General features: G+C 38.6%; 1 protein-coding gene across 4 annotated transcripts in view; it reads right to left on the reverse strand.

The window, feature by feature from the left end:
* Window positions 1–6,261: 6,261 nt before the first annotated feature.
* Window positions 6,262–22,779, reverse strand: part of WDR11 (WD repeat domain 11) — a 47,267-nt gene continuing 30,749 nt past the window's right edge. For 2 of the 4 annotated variants that reach the window (XM_063338849.1, XM_063338848.1), the window contains exons 18-29: window positions 22,485–22,599; window positions 20,744–20,915; window positions 19,094–19,202; window positions 16,464–16,526; window positions 15,318–15,383; window positions 14,393–14,564; window positions 14,034–14,129; window positions 12,514–12,679; window positions 11,495–11,592; window positions 10,332–10,477; window positions 9,570–9,652; window positions 6,262–8,465 (exon numbers count right to left, since the gene is read on the reverse strand). In XM_063338849.1, coding sequence (XP_063194919.1) covers window positions 8,311–8,465; window positions 9,570–9,652; window positions 10,332–10,477; window positions 11,495–11,592; window positions 12,514–12,679; window positions 14,034–14,129; window positions 14,393–14,564; window positions 15,318–15,383; window positions 16,464–16,526; window positions 19,094–19,202; window positions 20,744–20,915; window positions 22,485–22,599 — 1,441 coding nt within the window. In that variant the 3' untranslated portion in view covers window positions 6,262–8,310. Of the gene's footprint in view, window positions 8,466–9,569; window positions 9,653–10,331; window positions 10,478–11,494; window positions 11,593–12,513; window positions 12,680–14,025; window positions 14,130–14,392; window positions 14,565–15,317; window positions 15,384–16,463; window positions 16,527–19,093; window positions 19,203–20,743; window positions 20,916–22,484; window positions 22,600–22,779 lie in introns of those variants that run through there. The other 2 variants (XM_063338851.1, XM_063338852.1) reach the window with 2 other exon arrangements.

Here is a 22,779-nt window from a genome sequence, read left to right on the forward strand (position 1 = left end):
TCTGCTGACGTTCATCTGTCCATAACCAAACATAAGAAAACAACATCAAAACCCATGGAAATCGAAACAAGTGTTCAGAGGTGGAGTCCTGAGAACTGCGACTGGAAGATAAGACCAACTTTTTGGCGTGGTGGATAAGGAGTACAAGAGCACAGTGACGTGATCAAAGCTGTGGTCTTGGAAAACGACACCTGCAGCAGCAATCATCTTGCTCGTTTTCCACAACACAAGATAACACTAGGGCTGAAGCGAGAGAAAAGAATTACGCAGTAAATGCAGACAAGAGATACAGAGCCTGGAGAAGATGCCATTATGTGGAAACCATCAACGAAACTTTCTGACACCGCTTGGATATAAAGACTAGATACTAGTCCTGCAAGTAACATGAAACACTGGATTAATTTACTGCTTATATAAAGCTTTACTACAGACAGAAACCAAAAAGGGTGAAATGAGATGTGTCTAAATAAGTGGCAGATGTACAAACCCAGAGAGAGAGAACACAGGTACTTGAGAATCACTGTTATCTGGCATGTTAAAAAAATAGATCTCAGTTCTAGAAAAACCTGAGTATTTGGAAATGTGCTGAAATGAGTTAACGTTTTATTTCTATCTAAGCATTACACTTCCAAACCTGCATGTGTTGACATGCACTTTGCAGTGAAAAAACGTTTGGAAACTTGTTCTGAGTCCCAGATGATGCAACGATCACGTTATGTGGATTCTTCGAGAGATCCAGTTGATGTGCTGGAGAGACAACTCCCAGCCTCTGTACTGACTGAGGTTTGAGGTGCCATACCAGCATGAAGAAGAGAATCCCAAAGTCTTAATAGCCCAGCATACTGGGACAACCGTGAAGACAACGGAAAGACACGCTCCGAAGAGACAGGTACACAGAAACCCGGGAACGTTTGCCTTTATGTCAGTGTCCCTGCAATCATCAGTGACGAGGGAGTATCGCTGGGAAAAGGCGAGCAGCTTCACCGAGAGGGGATTATGGATATTATGCATTATACGACCAACAAACAGTGAACCGTGAAGACATAACGCTGTGCGCGTTTTATTGAGTCAAGATCTGAGACTGCTTGTTACAAGCTGCTGTAAAATTTCATTCGCAAACAATAAAAAAATATTTTCAAAGGGACATCAAAATAATGTTATTCCTGACTCCGTGGTTGGATTCCAAAAGCAGGCCTCGCAGCAATGAGAGATTGGCTCAATAGGACCACAACTATGAAACGAGTGTTGGAAAAAAACGACCACTCCCAAAACGAGCGCAAAGGTGACCTCCTTTTTGCAGCTGAAATACGTTGCCTGTAGCTTTTCATTAGCTACAGCAAGTGAAATAGGAGCCAGACAAGTCTAATATAACTCCATTATCTCCTGCTACTGGAAGGTGAAAAGTACTGACAAAACACTGCCTTTTTTTTTTTTAAAGCACCTGTTGGCATCTGGTTTGAACAATATATAATGCTCTCACTCCGTAACCCTCTGGAAAGCAGTCACCGAGATGGAGTTTGTCGGTGGGAACCACACGGAACTACAGTCATCGTTTGCCAAACGAAGTAGGGGCGACAATGACATGGCGGGGGCGGGGGGAAGTATTTTCAACTTATGGACCTGAATCCCAGGAAGAAAACCATGGAATTGGGCCAATATAGGCACTCTGAAGAAGTATTTCAATGTCCTTGCCTTTCCCACCTGCGGGGTTTGCAGCCTAACAGACAGCCCTTGCTTTACCTCCGGCACCTGCCGCCCGGCTCAGGAGCCGCTCGTACCGCGGGGGGTTGCACTCCCCTCCCGTCCCCCACCGTTCCTCCTCCTGCTCCTGCCTTAACAGGTACAGGGGAGAAATTAGGAAGGTGGAGGGGGAAGTTTAACCTATGAAAGGGGACAAAAAAATTGCAATGCCTACCATGGAAATAAACCTAGTATCATGTAATGGCTTATCTAAGATTTTCAAGCCTGAAACCAAATGTAAGCTTCCCTTTCTCCCGCAGGCATAGGGGGGCACCACTTACCTTCTGCAGTTGCATTCTGAATACGTTAGTTCCCTTCTCGGAGCGTACGCGTTTTTCCTTTTCTTCCAGAATTCTTATGTCCAACCTAGAAAACCATTTAAATCTTTAAAAAAACCCAAATAAGTTAAAAGTAAGTTAAACAAAAAGAAAGTCTAGATTTTTTGTAAAAATTGAAAAGTTTAGATGCTCTAATTCAGACACTTTTGCATGTTTTCTATTATCATTCTGCCAGAGCTGACAGCATCAGATGGATTAGGAGTTGTAATCCCTCATAAGGCGTAACAACAACCTACGCCAATGCGTTAAATTTTACCCTCTTCAGTATTTCACGTTTTACCCTTTTCAGTATTTCACATTGTAGTTGTCTGGTCGTTCCGCTCCCAACTCATTACACCTTCATGTGTTCAGATGGACCGAGGAGAGAGCAAAATAACCGAGAGCTCCGAAAAGGCCACTGTTCTCTAGTAGAGGAGGTTGGAAGCCTCGTGATTCTCTAAAACTGACCATTATCTCTGCATTTACAGTCTCTCTTCATTGTTTGTTATTGTTAAAATCTGCAGGAAGCAAATGAGCGTCTTCCATGTCATTTGTCAGCACGTACTTTTGTAGGATCCCTTAATTCACCACACATAATAAATACTTGTCGGGAGCCAGGCTTTTTTAAAAAGGTCGACCTTGTCTTTTGAGCAAAGGACAAAAATACAATATTTTGCACATGGAGAGCAAAGTTTAACTGTACGTACTGCCAACCCCTGCCCATCCTTCAGGGGAGGCAGCTTTCAGACTTGCAAAGAAAGTTTGTACACGGGTTCCACAGAAAATAACTTCAGTCTGCACCAATCCACCCGTCTGCTTAAAATAAAAAAAATAATTTCAGATCTTCTCGTGGTCCCTCTTCTCCCTTTGAACCAACAGGTGTGGACAAAACACATATTGCCCGTGCAGTAACTTAACAATTTCTACAAATACAGATTTCTACGCCTACCCAAAGCAACACAGGACGTGCCAGCAACTCCTGCAAGTGGGCATGACGTCGGAAAAAGATTCTGAATTATTTTTGCAGCTTCCTTTGGTAAATGAGTACATACTGATTTGCTATTTATTTTTTTTAGTACTGCAACCTTTGGAGAGGTGAGCACACAACCCCCACCAAAACCCTTTATGAATAATCCTGTATTAAACTTGTCACTTCTAAGCAAAATGTTTATGCCTTGCATATCTGCAAATCCATCGTCGGTGTCCATCCCCCGATTTTGTTTTGCCATTCTCCTATTCCTATGTTTTAATAGAAGACTTTTAACACAGTCTTTTCCCCAGCCATTAAGCAAAAGGATTTTCAAAGACTTTTCCTCTCCAGTTCAATTTAAGAACTGTCAAGTTCTCCTCCCTTCCCAGTTTCTGTTACTTTTTCTCATTGGTCTTGGAAACTTACGCTGAGTTTTGACATCTGTCGCCACCTGCCTTTATTGAACAAGGAGGCAGAGACTGTTCTTCCGTCTCCGCGCACTAAATCGCAGCGATACTCTCTCACTTACGAATACAGCTCAATATGTGAAAAATTTTGATAAGGCCCAAGCACAACCAATTCAAGCCTATTTCTTTTTCTCCTCTCTGATTTTTCTGACTTAATACAGAAATTTTAAGTGCCAGCTTTCCCTACCCCTCATACAGTAAGCCGTGGCACCTGAAGGAAACTACATTACCCGTCAACACTTTCTAATCTTAGCTCCTGCCTTTTTAATTCTGCTTAACATTGCTGCCTTCCAACAGAACCAGACGGGAGACTCGGAAACAAGCACAGATTTGTCTCATATCTTCAGTGTTTAAGTAGAAACTGAACAACTTACCATCAAGAAGTACCAATTCAAAAATAGTAATGGGTCAGTATCAGCCTCATAAAGCTCATAAAGGCTCATTTATGCCACTACTTAGATCTATGGCTACAAAGTTTTCACCCTGAACGCCTTAATTAATTCTTTTACCAGGTTCACATTAACATCAGAGTTGTGCTGAATTCTTCTGAGAAAGTAACGAATAAAATAATTGCTAAAGAAAGAAAGAAAAAAAGCCCTTACTCTTTGCCAAGCTGTTGTTACTCCGCTGCTCACCAGCAATTAAACTTTTAGTGGAGCTTTCAGAATACAATTTTGGGCAGCTAACGATCACCCAAACCAAACCCATTTCCCATTAAAGAACCTGTGATCGTCCTTGTTTTCTGTCTCTAGGGCCAACTGCTGCAAAACATCATCTCTCAGGTTATTTACTCAGACACTGAGCACATCAACATTCCGGACCAGGTTTCCTTGATGTATAATATATTCCTCTCTCTGGCTGCAAAGTCTCCACGTTGGCAGACCGTTTGCATTTTAATGAAAGTAAAGGATAAATAATTTGCAATATAGTACTAATCATTTTTACACTGCAATAAAATACTTCATTTTGTCATTTTCCATAGATTATTCCCCCTGAATCAAATATACATATATGCGTATACATACACGTAATGTGTGTGTGTATACACACACACACAATATATAACTAAATTTTTGGAGAAGTACTTCAGAAACTGACCGAAATTAGGCAATTTTATACACTGTCAATCAATACGACTGATTTACAGAGACTGTCTTTATTGTGAGGCACACCATGCTCCAATTAAAACTCTAATCAGGGCTTTCTTACACTGAAACTAAGCCGCTAGACTATTTTCTAGACTTTACTTACAGCTAGAAAAAGTACATCCATTATCATAAAACTGAAATAATTTGGACTTACTTTAAGAATCTCACCAGGAATTGAAAAAAGTAACCCCATTTTTACAGTTGAGCACTACCGCAAGAGTCCCACGATAATATTTCCCATAAGCTTCTCCCAGGTTGTAAAACCACGAGTTGAGGGCACAGATCTGCAGGACCGAATGAGCTTCACACGGCAAATGTACAAATTTCAGAACGCTGCACTGAAACGGAGACAACTCATACATCCCTGTAGGCTCAGTCTACCCATGGCTTTCTGTTCGTCAGACAAGTCCAAAATGATACAGATGTCACCACAGGGGTAACCGCCACTAGCCATGCTGTAAGGTGTTCTGCATCTAGAAGTTCTCCATCTAGACAAGCCAAATGTCCAAAACCCACCTTATTTATGGACAAAGGTCCTGGCCTTTTGCAAATGAATCTTAAAATACTGAATAATCTCCTCTGATAATCAAACATCACGCTTACTATAAGACACCTGTTCAAAGACAGATGAATAAAGAACCTCTATACATTGGGTGGCGAACCCAAATCCTCTACCGGTTCTTCATTGCCAAGAACGGACAAACACAGGCTCCAGAATTACGGCTGCGTTACAGACTTCACTGTTGACAGAAGCCTCAAAATGCCAAACCTGGAAAATACAGATTATACACTTCAGCTGCTACTTCAACTATTCATAATGGTTTGAGGAAGGAATTTTCAAAGGGATTTAAAGGAGTTAAAATCATATTTATCGGAAACTTCTAAAAATTCATTCTGTTCACCTTCTTTGTATGTTCCAAACTCTCAGGCTTGTCCTTCAAACATACAAGTGAGAAACTTCTCACGTTTCATTCTGTATGAGCCAATTATCCATCAGATGTTTATCTGTATTTCCTTAAACAACTTCTAAGCCAACGTAGGAGAAGCATCCTACGAGCCAAGAGGAAAGGTATGTGAACTAGGAAGCAGAAAACAAGACTTCACTGACATGGGTCTCAGCACAGCTGAACGCATTTCATATTTTGAGAAGTTGATTATCCACATTGACGTAAGTGTACCTGCCTCCTAGACAAATCCCAGACGCGCAATGCTTGTTGGCAGCAGCTGAGAAGCAAGGAAGAGTCAAAAAGTTTTCTATCAGCAGTCTGCGGGGTAGCACGACAACGGAAAGGAAGTGGTTTTCTTTCACCACTTATTTCCATGCTTTTAAAAAATCATAAAGCGCAGGCAACGTCCCGCTCTAATTTAACCTGTGCAAATTTTATGTTTGCTAGTAAAGGCTGGGAATTAATATTACTCAAAGCCAACACTTCATTAGTAATAATATGGAAGACGTGACTAATCTGTACAAAGGATAACCTCTACTAAAACCAGCCCTAAGCATTGTGCCAGCCCAGAATAAAAAACAACAACAAATACACCATCAGCGTTCAACCCCAGTGCTACAGATGACATCTTTGTATTAAATAAAGACACACAGAGATTTTTAAAAGTTTGGTTTTATTATTGTAGTGTGACTGCATTCTTATCTAAATAAACTCTTCAATCACTTTTACAGTGTATTTTCATCATAAAGGTTTCAATACGGAACGCCACACAGTGTTCTCCAACCTTCACACTTCGAAGTATATAGAAACATTCAGTATTAAAAGGCCTTTGCAATGCGTTTCTTTTAAAAACATCAGGTTTATAAATCCAAGTGTATATTAAAGCAGATTTTTTTTCCAGACACCCATTGACAAACAATTCTATGTGATCTGTCAAAGAACAAGTTTGCGTGTGCTTACATTAACTCTGTAGCAACCTTGTCCGCGAGTACCGCGACCAAAACCAGGAGTGTTGAGGAGTGTTGTAGTCGTCAACGCGAGCCAGAATTTACCCCACCGGTAATGACCATTAATTTTGCTCAACTCTGTTGCTCACCAGTTAATACTTAAGGCAAATGCCATTGTATACTTATTTTCCCAAGCTCAAGTAACTATATAAGCATTGTTTGTAATACAACGAACAGAAAGTATTTTACGGTGCATGTAAAATCTGGCAAGAAGAAATAAGCTACTTTGCAGTTAAACACTTCTATTCAGAGCACTGAAACTCACATTTTCAATTTGTATAAAAAAACATCATTACTGAAAAGACTAACCTTTCAAATTTAATCATAAATGCTATTTTAGATTTGAACTAAAAGTTTTATGGAGTTAAAGAGATGTCTGGAAGCTGGTGCTCCTTTAGGAAGGAGTGTAGAAGACTTGTCGACAAATACTTGAACATAAGGAGAATCCAATGCACTATTATTTGAAGTAAACAAGCCATGACTTACATTCAAATAAGAGACCTTTTACAGAATACGATTCTTTTCACAACTGCGTACTAAACTTCAGTAGCTCCAACAACTTGGTAAAAAGAAGAATTTTATTTTTTAGCCTAAACTGATTTTCACATGCCACAGTCTTCAATTTGCAAGGGTAATTCAACATCAGTATCCACTCTCAGCTGTGGAATTTCTCAATCAGTAATAAATAGAAAAGATACATCTGACATAAGAAACAATAATGCAAAAAAGTACTTAAATACTGAAATACTGGCACAAAAATGAGAAAAGATGTTATTGGTGGCATCCTTTATTACCTGGCCCATAAGATGTGTTAGCGCAAAAACTATCTAATTAAAAAGCTAGCATTTGGCTTTGCACAATGCTTTTTTTTTTTAACCTGTTGTTAATCACACATACAAATAACAAAGAAAACATTAACTGGAGACAGCGTTAGCAGTCTCCTGAGCATTCTGCAGGAGCCTACCTTGCTGCTTTTGAGGTAGGATCTTCTCCCCTCCTTTGATCCCACGAACCAGCCAACACAAGGCAGAATTTAGTCCCTAAAGTGTCCACTCCCTGCTCACCTGAGAATAACACGGAGCATAACAATACCTTAATTGAAAAAAAGGGACGTTTTGTGGATTTTTGGAATGTCAGGAGACTTTTGTAAGTAAACCTGTTAAAGATTCTGTTCCAGACAGTTATGAAAATAATAATACAGAAAACCGATTTAAAATAACAGTAATTTTAAAGAGAAAAATTGGATTGAGAAAACATGATGTTCCAGGAAAGAACTGTGTGTTTTGACATCTATATTTATTCTTTAAATATATTTATATTTTTATAGTACAGATTGAATCATTTATACATATAAATACAACAGTAGTGAAGAACTATAAAGATCTGATTTTTAGAAGTAAATGGAGTAGACTTTTACACAGGTACAGAACTCTTTCAGCACATTTTTAAACTTGATTTCTGCTGTAGTCGAAAAGGTTGGAAATATTCTTGTATAATTTTACCATAGGCTTCTTTCCCCTCTTGTGAAAGCGAAGACAATTTTAACATAAAACCAAACATAAAACAGGTCTTAATCTTGCCTCCACACACACGCTTAACATTTGCTCAAATCACACATATCCGCTATTACAGTGATTCAAGAGAAAAATGTGTTTTCACACAGTGGAATCTCAGTCTGAAAGACAACCCAAATCTCCTCATAAACCCAAAATTCTTACTCTTGGGTCACTTCCTCTTTAGGCTGTTTGAGCTCCATCAGTAACTCTTTACCAGTTTCTCCTGCTTTTGAGGCAAAGAGAATAGCTCCCTGTTTAAAGCCCAGCAGCTTCAAGCTTCTGGCATAATCTGCATATACGGCGTGGATCAGTTTATGTAAACGAAGCATTAAGGAAAACACAAATGAATAGCAAACTGGAAAAACTCAGACTTTTGGGGTTTTTTTTCTCTCCTTGCTTCTTAGCTCTCCCAAGCTGAAAACGCTGAACATTGCTGTCAATTGTGCTAACCCAGTATTTTTCAGCACAAATAAAGATAAAAAAGTTGCTTTAAATTCTACTACTGAATGCGCATTAGCATTTCTCATGCAATATGCCGAGTTCTAGAAACTAAACCAGACAGATTTCAGATAAGCATAAGTACCTACCATAACACCACATCATAACTAGCAAAAGAAATTAAGAAACTGTAAGGTCATACTACAGGATTTGGTTGTTAATTAAATGTATCTGGAGTTGTCTATATGACTTATTAGTGGCTTTTTATAATTTACAAACCGACATCAGTAATGACTCCATAAAAAACAAGCAGGTATTATTTAAATATGCATTATTGCTTATTGCAGATACCTAAACGTAAATGTTAGAGCAACTATTCAGAGTTTCCAGAACAGCAGGTCAGATGTGCAGTCCGTACCGTCCAATACTTTAGACACCTTTTAAAACACTTACTGCATTTTCAGCTCATCTGATCTTGACCTTTAATTTTCTCTGTTTCCACTGTCTCAGAAGTGACTCCTTCATAAAGCACTTCAATCACTAAAACAGTATGTTGGTGGACAGAAGGGTTCAACGCGGGGATTTTTCTTCCTGAGATACAGTGTTTAGAAGACAGAACCACAGATTTCGTTACACAGTCTGCGGTAATAATTTCCAAGTTCTGCAAAGAATATTTTATCATCTGTTATTTTCTCTCCTATGTTTTTTGAGGGTTTTTTTTGTGGTTTTTTTTTTTTTTTTTTTTTTCTCCCCACTTTTAGTTTGTTTTCCAGTTCCACTGGCCTCACAGAGATCAGGAGGAGGTAATGTTATGGATTTATGCAAATGGCTCCCTTTTACTTGTTTCCTCATACTTCCTTCAAACTATACAACCTGGAAAATGAAAATAGGAACTCTATTCCTGCGCAGACTAGTTCATCTAACATTGGCTCACTGTATATGAGCACACAGATGCAAAACCAGGATTTCAGGAAAAGGATATTTGTGTCATCATTAACTTCAAATGCCCCATACTTCAGACAAGCTTCAACAAATAAAGCCGCTCTATCGAAGTACCTCATACTGTTAAATGGGAAAAAAAAAAAAACAAAATTAGAATAATTTGTTAGGACAGGAAAACAGCAAAGTACGGCAGGACATTGCACCAAAACACTTGCAGATAAGCCTTCTAAGATTTTGCACCTAGGTCTGGAGGGGCAAATCTCTTCTGCGCGGAGGGCTGAACAAGGCTTCTGATCACCGCCAAGGTTAAACAGTGCCACCATGGCACATATTTGCAGCCCCAAATCACACACTGCTCTCCGTTTCCAACATTGCTCTGCCTTGCTCTCTGCGCCTTCATGCTTTGTAGGCCTTAAGGATTCACTAATCAGGACACGGCAGCTTTCCGGATGGCAGTGAACGCCGTATCCTGCTCCCAGGCAGGACAGAGAACAGGTCATACCCTTCCCACGTACTGCCTCCTGCTCCTCCGGCACCCGTTACAATGGGTGCTGACAATCTGAAAGCCTGCAGTAAATTTAAATGCCAATATACTTTCTGAAATTGCAACAAAAACATCAATTCCAGCACACAGAAATGACGCGTTGTTGAGGTCAATTAAAGAAAAAATGCTAAAATAGAAACAAGTGTCAGAAATCAAACTGCAGGCCTCCTCCCACCCCCTTGAATTCTGAGTCACAAATGCTTAAATAACATTTTTGGACAAGATAAAATACGGATTGTGCTGTTTCTTCTTTACCTGTGCAACATCTCTGCAACTTTCGTAAAGCATCCAAGTGACAAGAGGACAAGAATGGCTTTGGACTTCTGGTTGACTTGTGGCGAGCAAAGGTGATCTACCCAACGCTTTAACACATCAGCACACTCCTCTGAGTTCAAGCGAACCTTTAAGAGAGGGGAAAGTCAGTTATGAATTCTCAGCTGCTAACTAAAGACAGCACTCTGCCTATGGTTCATTCTTTTCAGTGAAACACTTTGGGCAGAAGTAAAAGCATCTCAAATTACCAATTTCTTTATAAAAAGTACACCAACCCCTTGAATGAATACAGTATGAATGTATGAATACAATACATACAGAAGAAATCTATAGACATTAAAAACTCCACTCTGGACACTTGATATTTACATCTGATTAACATTATTTTTACCATATGGCTTTGTTAAAACCTAAAGTATCAAGAGGCTAGAAATCTTTATCCTTTACTGAAAACTTAAGAACAAAACAACTTCATTTTTCTTATGAGTGAGATTCACTCATTTAGAAAATCTGAGCATGACTTTTTCCATACTTTCTGCAGGAAGCACAACAGAAACTTTACTCGGAGACACTGAAAGATCACCCTGACTGACTCCTGTCCATTATAAATTTGGAGAATGACTGCTTTGCTTTGTCTAGGCTAATGCTTTGCTTTTACTGGAATTACGTCTGCATACCAAACCAGAAGTTGATGCAACTTTATGTGGTTGGTGATAACTTTAAAATCGGCATGCATGCTACATGGAGCTCAGCAAAGTCACTGCCTAATTATTTATCCACTTCCAGGAGTGGTTTTTTGTAGTTTATGATGAACTCTGTACCGCTGCAGCTACATGCAACTTTACAAACCACTGCTCAAAAATTAAAAAATTGATGATTCCAACCATTTTTAGGCCGCAGTCTTGTCTTTTGATGACCAGAGCAGACTTTTGTAATTCAAAAGGCTGAAGAAGAACCTGTCAACTCTGATTGAATGGATTGGCTTGTTATAGATGAACACATGGAAAGAACTGATGATGATATTTCAAACCGATGTTTCAGTTTTTTAAACTTTGGAGAACTTCAGCGCCCGCATCGGCCTTCATACCTACATATACTAAGTAGGTAATTTATGCTAGGAAACTGAAAACTGAGAAATTACATACCTTTGCAAGCCATGCTGCACGATTCCATTCGCCATAGGTTTGCAAGTAGCGACAGGCATCAGCAGCCTTATCGATCAGACACAGTAACTGTACACCCTCTGGAAAATAAAACCCACACAATATAATAAGTTAAGGGAAAAAAAAGAGTTGCTACATAAGTGCGCCCAGGACCTTCAATCCCAGAAAAAGGATCTCTCTCATATCCTTCTTAGCATATTAAGATGTTGAAACACCCTAATTTCTACCACCTGGCTCTCCACATAACCAGGGTGTCAGTTACCATATCTTTTTCTTGGGCTACAGAGCTTAGAAGGACCTAACACAGCTCTCATTTATCATTGTCCTGAATATAAATGACAGGGAGTTCACTTGACTTCTCATCATAAAGAGAGAGTGATCTTTCTAGGTCAAATAAACAGATTTCAAAAATAAGCCTTTATTTTAATTTAATGCTATCCGTAGTGTAATTATTAACAGTGAAGTGTTAATTCTCCACAGAGTGGAAAGCATCTTTTTTTCAGGCAATTACAGACATTTGTACTTTCTCTGCATGCCATTGAATACTTCAGTCAATCATATCGTGACTATCTATCTCTTGCATTAAGCAAAATTAACCTGTACGTGTAAGAAAACACACTTTTAGAAACAAGCTATGAAATGAAAAGGAAAGTCCATATTTCAGCTTGACTTATAAGAAACCATTTTTTAATTAATTCTGTAGTTAGAAAAGTGGGAAATACATAGCTTTATGTGCTTGGCCTCTTTTCATGCAAACAATGGCTAGAGAATTGCTCCAGAAATACATTTTCCAATGAAAGTTAGTCTAAAGAAGTTAAACTTCATAACTGAGTTACCGATAATTTTTGTGTTAACTACACTAGGTAGTGCACACTATAACATATGCAACATGTAAGATCTGTTACAAGAGGACTTTCTCCTCTCCTATCTCCATCAGCAGCCTTAATAATGATTAGAATTCCTAGTTTACAAGCAAACGGAAAATTCAAGTCACATTGTACCTGCGAGCTTTCCATTGGCTATCATGTTGGTTGCTACCAGTTTAATGGTACTTTGAGACGGACCTGATGAGGTGACGGTTGTGACCAAGCAAGCTTTGAGGGAATCGCAGTAATAATGGGCGTTCTCTGAACTTGTTTCTAACAATAGCTGCACTGCTCTGTCAGTCTGGCAAGAGACAAAAAAACAGCACAACTTTGACCACAACATACTCACTTTTAAACAAAAGTCTTTATATTTTTACCCTTTTTAAGACATGGAACAAATAACAATGAAAGTTATGCTAAAACAGACCACAATGATATTTACCAGCATAGTAATAATTAAGATTCTATTTCAATAAAACATCCTTAGTAAGGCTGGCATTTCAACGCACATCATGATTATAATGTTTAATCACAGACTAACATTCTAGAAGAGGCCAACGAAAAAATTTAATTCAGAATATTCATTTCCTTGTTTACACAATCTTTTGCGGAGTTATAAAATGAAGAGAAGCATTTTTATGATTCTATGCTAATTTAAAATAAGCAGAGAAGAAACAAAATTGTGAAGATGCAGAAACTGGCCAGGATGTCAAGGACTGATTTAATACTTGATATTTTAAAACAAAGGTAGAATTCACCCATTTAAAATGTTAGCTACAGCTGAGCACCTAACCAGTGGGGCTCATTACACTGGCTGCAGACACCTGTCTCCGAACTGAATGAATGACTGCAGGCACGTCATCGCTGCCTCTTACTAAAATGAGGTGCCTAACTTTTAGAGAGGTCAACGTAGTGTGGTCGATCAAGCTGATGGCTTAGATAATTACTGAAAATAATGAAAAGCCACATTAAATACATGTTAAAATACAGCAATCTTTTAACTTCTATAAACTGGCATTTTACTCAGACCATCTTAAGAATAAACATTTCTGGCATCTTTTACTGATAACATTTGTTGACATGCCCAAACGCACGGTAGCACAGAAATCACCGAAGTTCGAGCTAGTAACACCAAAGCTATTTTTGGAAATGCAGCACAACCGCATTAGTATGGAACTGCTCGTGATATGTACCGTACAAATGCAACAATATTCTTATCAGGGTCTCAGTGAGCAGCTCTGTACAGTGTCTCACTGCTCAGAACAGATCTGCCAGAAGCTTAGGTACATCCTTTGTTACCTAAAATGAGAGCACTAGGTGCAGACTGAGTTATCCCAAAGATGTTAAGTTTTAGTTATTTCTGTGAAACTCAAAATGTAATTTTTCTTTTCTAATCACAAGATAGAAAGAAAGGTTTTTATAGGGTTCCTACGAAAATGAAATAGTCTGAAGCAGGTAATACCAAACATTACCATATACCATGTCATTACACGGAGCCTGCAGTGTAATAACATACAAACACAGCAAAAACTATCCCCTGGGTGAACAAAAGTATGAAACAACACGTATGAGTTAAGCAAAACTTTACTTGACTAGGATATATACATAAAACGGACAGGGAAGAAGAATAAAAAATTCAAATATTACCCACAAACCTGGCCCAAGAGAAGAAGCTGATCAGCACATTTCCTGGTATGATCATACGTTGATCTCTTCACTTCCTGGAGATTTACCCTTTCAAGTTGGAATTTCTGCACGAAGAAGGAAAAATATTTTAAATGTAAGATGAACCATAAGAAATAAACCAAAGCCTTTAAAAGATATGGAAGTATTTTGAGAGTTTTTGGAACACCCCCTATTTTTAAGTAATAGGGAGTGATTTAATCCAGAGTGGTATATTACTAATAAAAGTGAAATAAGTCTAGTGAAAAGCTATAAGATAGTAAGGTTACGCTGAGCGTTTATTGTGCTGAGGACATTCTTATTAAATATATTTTTGAACTCCTTGAAATACCTGGAAGTAATAATTTTCACACAGTATGTCATAGCATATATCCAAGGGATTAACCAACTGTTCTTGAAGGATAGCCGTGTCTGTTGGTTTTGCAGGCTTTTCCTGGGATAAGCTGTGCAAATAGTGGGCAGCAATAGTCCAGAAATGCAGTTCTGATTCATCCCCATACAGTCTGAGAAGACACAAAGCCGGATGTGAAATATGTTTGTATTTTTTCACGTCACATGAAAATAGCGCACATTTAAAATATCTTTTTACAAAGACCACACATTATTGCGGGCACCACAAGTACTTTCAGTTATCAGTGGGACAAACTACAAGAAAAGATCAAGGAATGGCAATAAGCAAGCTAAACAAATTGGCCAGAAGATTGTACCAACAGCAATTAAACTCAGTAACTGTTCAACATATAAATATGTGGAAATTGATTTCATTATTATTTTACACTTAATCACTAATATCCTCTTTCAACTACAAGAAAGTTACTAAGTTGAAAAGCACCTCTGAATACAGAGAGACTAAAATTAGCTACAGTTTAAGTAGACTACCACCCCAGAACAAATATGTTTGAAATAAAAAACAAGCCCTCCCTTGTTTGCATGTAATCTATTGTGTGCTTGAAGTTCTGAATTACGTTTTTGGGCATTGGGCAACCAAATACAATGTAGTTAGCAGAACTGCATTTATGCAGGTACCACCAAGACTGAAAAAAGTTCTCTATACCCACCAAACAAACAAAACTGTTTCAGTAAGGTAACATTTCCATTCTCAGTCCTGAAAACACTCTGATAACAAAGTACCTTAGGAATTGTGCTGAGTTAAAGGACAATTAGTTGAGTACTTAAAATTCAACACATTCGAATGCATTAACAGGACCAAGATTTTATTAGGAAACCTTTGATACAGTTATCTGAATCTCTACTACCTGGCAACCAGGAGACATCTTTGCAAGAGAGTAAAATCCGGATTAAGCAAAAGTTTCTTTATGTCACTGCAAAAAGAGAAAGCCATAAATAATTTGTAAAATACTGTGCAAATTTTTTTGGTTTGTTTTTGAACACAAATAGGATATGTCACCTACAAATTAAAAACAATCAAAACAAGAAATACACAGTTTCTCTTCTGAACTGAAAATAAATGCATCTATCAAAACAATTACAACAGGAAGTATACATAATTTCAAATATAATTGATCTCAAGCAGCATGTCACCCTACCAGTTTAAATACAAGCAGCGCGTCTGTCAAGAACTCCTTCTTCTTGTAATAAAGGCAACAACCACAAGGGTGTAGACCAAGCTATAAATTAGTCTGTAGTGATTCTACAAATTACAAGATTAATTCAATTACAAATAATTTTGCAACTACGTAGTGTCATAGCAAAGAGGTCTACATGCATAAATTTAGGTTTTCTACATATGTTTCAGACTGGATAAAAATACTCTGTTCTCTCTTCCATCCTACTAAATGAAAGATGGAAAATGGAAAAACTTCCGTTTACTAGCTTCAAATATAATTTTCATAGTTTAAATGGAACATCAAAATCTGGATGAACATGAAAGAACCATACATCACTGACAAGTATTGCCCAAAAAAATTATGAATGCTCACTGCTCTATTACAAATTATATACTAACCTAATCAATATCTTTAAATCTCTAGTTGTTAGTCGCCATTAAGTCAACGTTAAAAATTCAATACTGACTTCCATCAGACTTTATATGGTCAGAACAGTACATTTTGACTGAAGAGTCAGTATTTAACCAACTACTTTGAGATAGTTTGCTTATTTAAAAACATATTTTTGAGATTGCATCATGGTTAATTTTTAATTTGAAAAAATAGAAATAAAGATGTAAAATCTTCAATAAAATGAATAAAGCATCACCCTTAGGAATTGCATAAAAATAAAAATTAACTGTGTTTAAAATAAAAGCTGTCACTACTCAAGCCTATCTTTAGAGAGGCAAAAAGAATTCTTTCTTCATTAAGTTGTGAACTGACACAAATTTCAGGATTTTTGCTTTCTCTGAATTCATTAGCTTACTCAAATATCAGTAGGAAAACTCTTACTTGGACAATGAATTCAACTGCTCTTGAAGAAGGTTTTTAATATTTTCATTCTCTGGATAATCACTGGATTTAAAAAAAAAAAAAAGAAAAAAAAAAGGAAATTTGTATATTAGCAAAATGACAGAATTCCCTGAAATGGAAGAGTATTACTGGTAATAGAAAAACTCAACAACGTATATAGAAACAATCTTTCCTATGGTAAGCCATTCATACAAAATTCTTTGTCCAGTTACTAGTTCCGAAATAGTAATAAAAGACTGGTTTTGCTTTCTCTCAACCTCAGTCATTGCCACCAATCCTTCTTATCACGTTTTTCTTTTATTCATTAACCTTGAAATGAATAAAAAATGACAATGCCTAGCCCATTATCACGCGATCACCAACAGTACGCAAACACAATAAAGGATACAGAAAGGTGCTCCCAGTGTGATGTGAAGTATGGCTCACTAGAAGTAAAGACATACCCATTAGAATCATAGAATCATAGAATTGTTGAGGTTGGAAGGGACCTTTAAGATCATCGAGTCCAACCTTTAACCTACCCTGACAAAAGCCACTTCTAAACCATGTCCCTCAGTGCCCCATCTACCCTTTTTTTAAACACCTCCAGGGATGGTGAATCCACCACCTCCCTGGGCAGCCTATTCCAATGTTTAATAACCCTTTCAGTGAAAAAATGTCTCCTAATATCCAATCTAAACCTCCCCTGACGTAACTTGAACCCGTTTCCCCTCGTCCTATCACTTGTCACCAGGGAGAAGAGGTCAGCCCCCATCTCTCTACAACCTCCTTTCAGGCAGTTGTAGAGGGTGATAAGGTCTCCCCTCAGCCTCCTCTTCTCCAGGCTAAACAACCCCAGCTCCCTCAGTCGTTCTTCATAAGGTTTGTCCTCCAGGCCCCTCACCAGCTTTGTAGCCCTTCTCCAACTCCTCAATGTCCCTCTTGTAGCGAGGGGCCCAAAACTGAACGCAGTACTCGAGGTGGGGCCTCACCAGTGCCGAGTACAGGGGGATGATCACTTCCCTAGTCCGGCTCACCACACTATTCCTGATACAGGCTAGGATGCTGTTGGCCTTCTTGGCCACCTGGGCACACTGCTGGCTCATATTCAGCCGGCTGTCAACCAACACTCCCAAGTCCTTTTCTGTCGAGCTGCTTTCAAGCCATTCTGCCCCAATCCTGTAGCGCTGCATGGGGTTGTTGTGACCCAAGTGCAGGACCCGGCACTTGGCCTTGTTGAACCTCATACCATTGGTCTCAGCCCATCGGTCCAGCCTGTCCAGATCCCTCTGCAGAGCCAACCTACCCTCAAGCAGATCAACACGCCCGCCCAGCTTAGTGTCATCTGCGAACTTACTGAGGGTGCATTCAATCCCTTCATCCAGATCATTGATAAAGATATTAAAGAGAACCGGCCCCAGCACCGAACCCTGGGGGACACCACTTGTGACTGGGCACCAACTGGATTTAACTCCATTTACCACCACTCTCTGGGCACGGCCATCCAGCCAGTTTTTTACCCAGCGAAGAGTACACCTGTCCAGGCCATGAGCAGCCAGTTTCTCCAGGAGAATGCTGTGGGAAACAGTGTCAAAAGCTTTGCAAAAATCCAAGTAGATAACATCCACAGCTTTTCCCTCATCCACTAAGTGGGTCACCTTATCATAGAAGGATATTAGGTTTGATAGGCATGACCTGCCCTTCACAAACCCATGCTGACTGGGCCTGATCACCCTGTTCTCCTGCATGTGCCGTGTAATGGCACTGAGGAGGATCTGTTCCATGACCTTCCCAGGCACCGAGGTCAGACTGACTGGCCTGTAGTTCCCCGGATCCTCCTTCCGGCCCTTCTTGTGGATGGGTGTCACATTTGCTAACCTCCAGTCAGCTGGGACCTCCCCGGTTGTCCAGGACTGCTCATAAATGATACCAAGTGGCCTGGCGAGCACCTCCGCCAGCTCTTTCAATACCCTTGGGTGGATCCCATCCGGCCCCATAGATTTGTGCACCTCCAGGTGCTGAAGCAGGTCCCTCACCTTTTCCCTTTGGATTAGAGGGGCTTCATTCTGCTCCCCATCCCTGTCTTCTAGTTCAGGGGTCTGGGTGCTCAGGGAACAGCTGGTCCTACTGCTGAAGACTGAGGCAAAGACTTCATTAAGTACCTCAGCCTTTTCCTCATCCTTGGTCACTATGTTGCCTGCCCCATCTACTAGAGGACAGAGATAATCCTTAGTAGGATTATCTTAGGCTATCATTAGAAGATCAATTTCAATTAAAATTTAGGAATCAACTCTGACTATTCTTACTTTAACTTCTTGAACAAAGAGAACACACAGAGTTGTCCTCTGAAGTAATATAACCTGTAAATGACATAAAAATATTGCCAGTACCTTAAAGTAAACAGGGGTTTTCAATAGCCAAGAGCTACAGAAAGTCAAAAGAAATAAAATACTTCACCTTAAAGCTTTTTCTATTTGTTACTTTTAGTAATAAATAGTGAAGCTATTATCTTTTCGGCTGTCCCAAAGACTGAGGAAACTTATATATCCAACAGTTACTTGCACAGACTAATAAAAGGCGTAGGAATTAAAAAAAAATAATTTTATATAAAGATATATATTTCTCCTTACGTGTTTATAATATCTAGAGAATATTTCTCATTCCACGGCTGATGCAACAAGAATGCTTTTAAAGCTAATGAAGCCCTTGGAGCAAGCAGATAGGGACACCATGCAGGTTCTGAAACAAAAGGAAAAGATTCATTGTGAGTAGCTAATGTGCAATAATGCTCTGTTCAGTAACCATAAAATGTATCACCTTGTTTGCAAGCACCAGAAGAAAAATCATAAATCACGGTCTTTTCATATACACAGCATGGGTTACTCGACATAAAAGCTTATCTTTACACTCAAGCAAAAACATTTCATAGAAGGTACAGGGTTATCAACCATGCCCAAATGAGAATTTCAGGACATTCTATATTGAATTTAGCCATAGGCTCCTGGAATACACTACAGTGGCGTTAAGTAGAGCTGTATATGATGATTATTGCTACTACAAGGACATACTGGGAAATAGGTACAGCTATACCAAAATGTACCACAACGGATGTTTTAGTTTTCCTTTGCAATCATAGTTTCTACAGTATAATACAAGGATTAATATCCCTCACCCCAAAAGGATGTTGTGAAGTTTAATACACGCCTACATCTGCAAAGAAATAAGATGAAAATTATAGTACTACCTGTTGTCATACAAATTTACAAGTCAGTAAGTCTGCATTCAGTACAAGGTTTGGATGACAGGCTACCCAGTGGCTTAGGAGCAAAACAAGCACCAGCCAGCTACATCATTAAATATCCAGCAATTCCCTGCACTGAATGATGTAGGAATCTTGTAAACGTGATTTTGTAATTCCAAGATTATCACAGCGTAGAGGCAGAAGGACAGCTAAATCACAGCCACCTTAACCCTGGCGCATCCTAATTTCAGTCTGCTTGGCTTTGGAACATTCATTTGATAGTAAAAATAGCTGCAATAAAATACGTTTTTCCTTAAACGGCCCACACCACAGCTCCTGACATCCCCATGTTGTTTATTAAATATGTCTTAGTCAGAATCTACATTTTTAAGGGAACTGTATGAGTAAAGGGAGGATTGACCAAAGAGATCAAAACAAAAGTAGCTACATTGGGAACACTTGTAATGAAATAAAAATAATAATAAAAAAAAGCTTAGTTAACTATTGAAATAGTTAAATATTTAAATTCCCTTCTTAAACATACAGCAAAAAAAAGTCAAAGAACATCAACATTGCTATTTTAGAGTTCAGTGGGAAATCTACTTTCAAGAGCAATGAATTGGTCTACAAACTGCCTTTGATATCTGGAAATACCAGAAAAGACATTTTCATCCATTAATAAACGTTTCAAAATCATGTAATGAATTTCAGTGGTATAGGTACTGATACCCAACTGATGTGCTGACGCTTTTTAGGCCAACTCGCTAGACATCTGTACAAAAAGCTCTTATTTTGCTAATTTATATTCCAATTAAGATAGTAAAAGTATAGTTTATTTATAAGGTTAAGCTTGTATAAAAAAACCTACCCATATGCCCTAAGCCTAGAAAATTTATCTGCATCTATGAAAATCACTCTAGGGACACCAAATCCCCTACATAGGACAATCCTCTGTTCTAATAGAAGTGCTGAACATTTTTATGGTCCACTTTCAAAATGAAATATCTAGCAGTCAATCGCAAAAAGGAAAACAACGTACCTATTAAGTCCTGTTCATCCATTCTAAAACACGATGGTTTCATGGACAACTCTAGAACTCTAATGCACCCATCATCTGACGCCAAGACCACTTTGTCTGAAGTGCACCAGTCCACATCCAGGATTCGGAAGTTGACGTTTCTTCCACTTCTTAAACTGCTCACCATTTGTACCTTGAAAAGTTGAGTTATTTTTCATTTTTAGTAGGCTCTCCATCACACGGTGTAAGACTCTGTCACACGCCCATGAGGCATACCAGAAAATTTGCAATAAAAGGTGAAGTAAGTTAATCATAAATCATTTTAATGATGGTCTTTTCTGGAGAGTAGGGAATTTAGAAACCTTGGAGTAGGGCACATGGTTGCTCTGAAACAATACTTTTTCCCCATTGAGAGCTGAGAAAAGATCCTTCTGAGCACAGCTGTACAGCTGTCTTTTTGTTACCTTTTCTGACATAAAATTTCCATGGTAAACTGGTGGAAATTTACATTCCCTCTTTAATTCCAATCCCTGATCTATCATACGAGCCTCAAGGCAGAAGTGAGGTTCTCATTAATTAACTCATGCTCTTCATCAACACATACTATCTTGATAAATACTGAACTTGTCTAGAAATACATTTAGACACACTATTACCGTAACATTATGGGACACACAGATAAACAAACCCTTCTAAACCGCACATTTAACCACAGGTCAGTAGTTAGACGTTTCGTAACCCTTCTGTAGCATCACAGAACATTACAATTGTTAATATAAGGAAATATTAACAAAACCTCCACTGCAATCAACATTCCGCTGTCTCCTTTCACTTGTTCTAGAGCAAAGCATGGAGTTAGAGAGATGTAAGATGCAACAGCTCGAGAGCACGATTACTCTTAGCACTGGGAGAGTTAGAGAAAAATGTGGAGATACTGGATAACTGGTTGTAGGCAAAGGTGAAGTTCTAAGGAATGGATTATACAGATAACAGGATTCATGGTATAATATTCTACTCTGCCTACATAATTCATGGTTGTTGGTCGTATCTGCTGTCCAACTCTTACCATCAATGGAGAGTTTCACATTGCTCAAATTAACCGTCTGAGTTTAGAACCGGTGCTCACTACAAACTACACAGGAAAAAAAAATAAAATTCTTGTTCCATACCCTCATAACCTGAACTTCCTCTGGGGGCTAAGTTAAACCAGTACAATTATCTTTCCTTCCCCATGGTACTATAATCCCCTGAAAGACCTGTGAAGCAAGCCCCAGATGATTTGTGAACATTAGTACAGAATTTTTGAATAAGATGAGAAGCTAGACAACGTTAATTAACAAGTGTCTAGATTTTGGGTATTCCCTAACAAATTAAATCCATGCACTGAAGAATACACACTCTTGAATATGCACAGATGTTAAGAAACTTGTAGTAAAAATATTCTCTTGTCCACAGATTAAATTCCAAGATTGAAGATTCCCCCTTAAATTTTCAACATCTGCCTCAAAAACATTACAAGAGAATGACAAAGAGCATCTCAGAGACACTGTCAGCTTTATGAGCGAAAGGTACTTTTCATTGACGACAGCTTAAAAATGCTTTATAGGAACTAAAAGCCTTCTGAGAAAAGACATAATTTTATTATACAACTGTCAGAAAGAAATCATGACTAAGTAAAACTTAATGCCTGACTCGTCCTGATTTTCAGAAGTAATATGTGTATTTTGCAAAGAAGCACAAAATCAAAACAACAGACACTGACCTCTTTTGAATCCCAAATTTCTGCTCCATCATTGTACATTGCAAGAAGTTTTTGATTTCCTTTCCCTGGGGCAAAACGTATCTTTTTCACCCAGCTTCGGTGTGTAGGAATCCCCCTAAGAAAAGTACAAGATTAATATCAATCCTTCTATATCTAATACTGTGGGTAGTTAAATTCTTTCCATGAACATTGCAGAAACACAAAAAATGAAACGTAGAGGACTGTAATACAGTAGGCATTTTCTTAAGTTTTACTTCAACATACATCCATTTTTCTCCCCAAACTCCTACAAAGA

This window comes from Chroicocephalus ridibundus, chromosome 6, assembly GCF_963924245.1.
Source record: "Chroicocephalus ridibundus chromosome 6, bChrRid1.1, whole genome shotgun sequence".
Taxonomy (NCBI): Eukaryota; Metazoa; Chordata; class Aves; order Charadriiformes; family Laridae; genus Chroicocephalus; species Chroicocephalus ridibundus.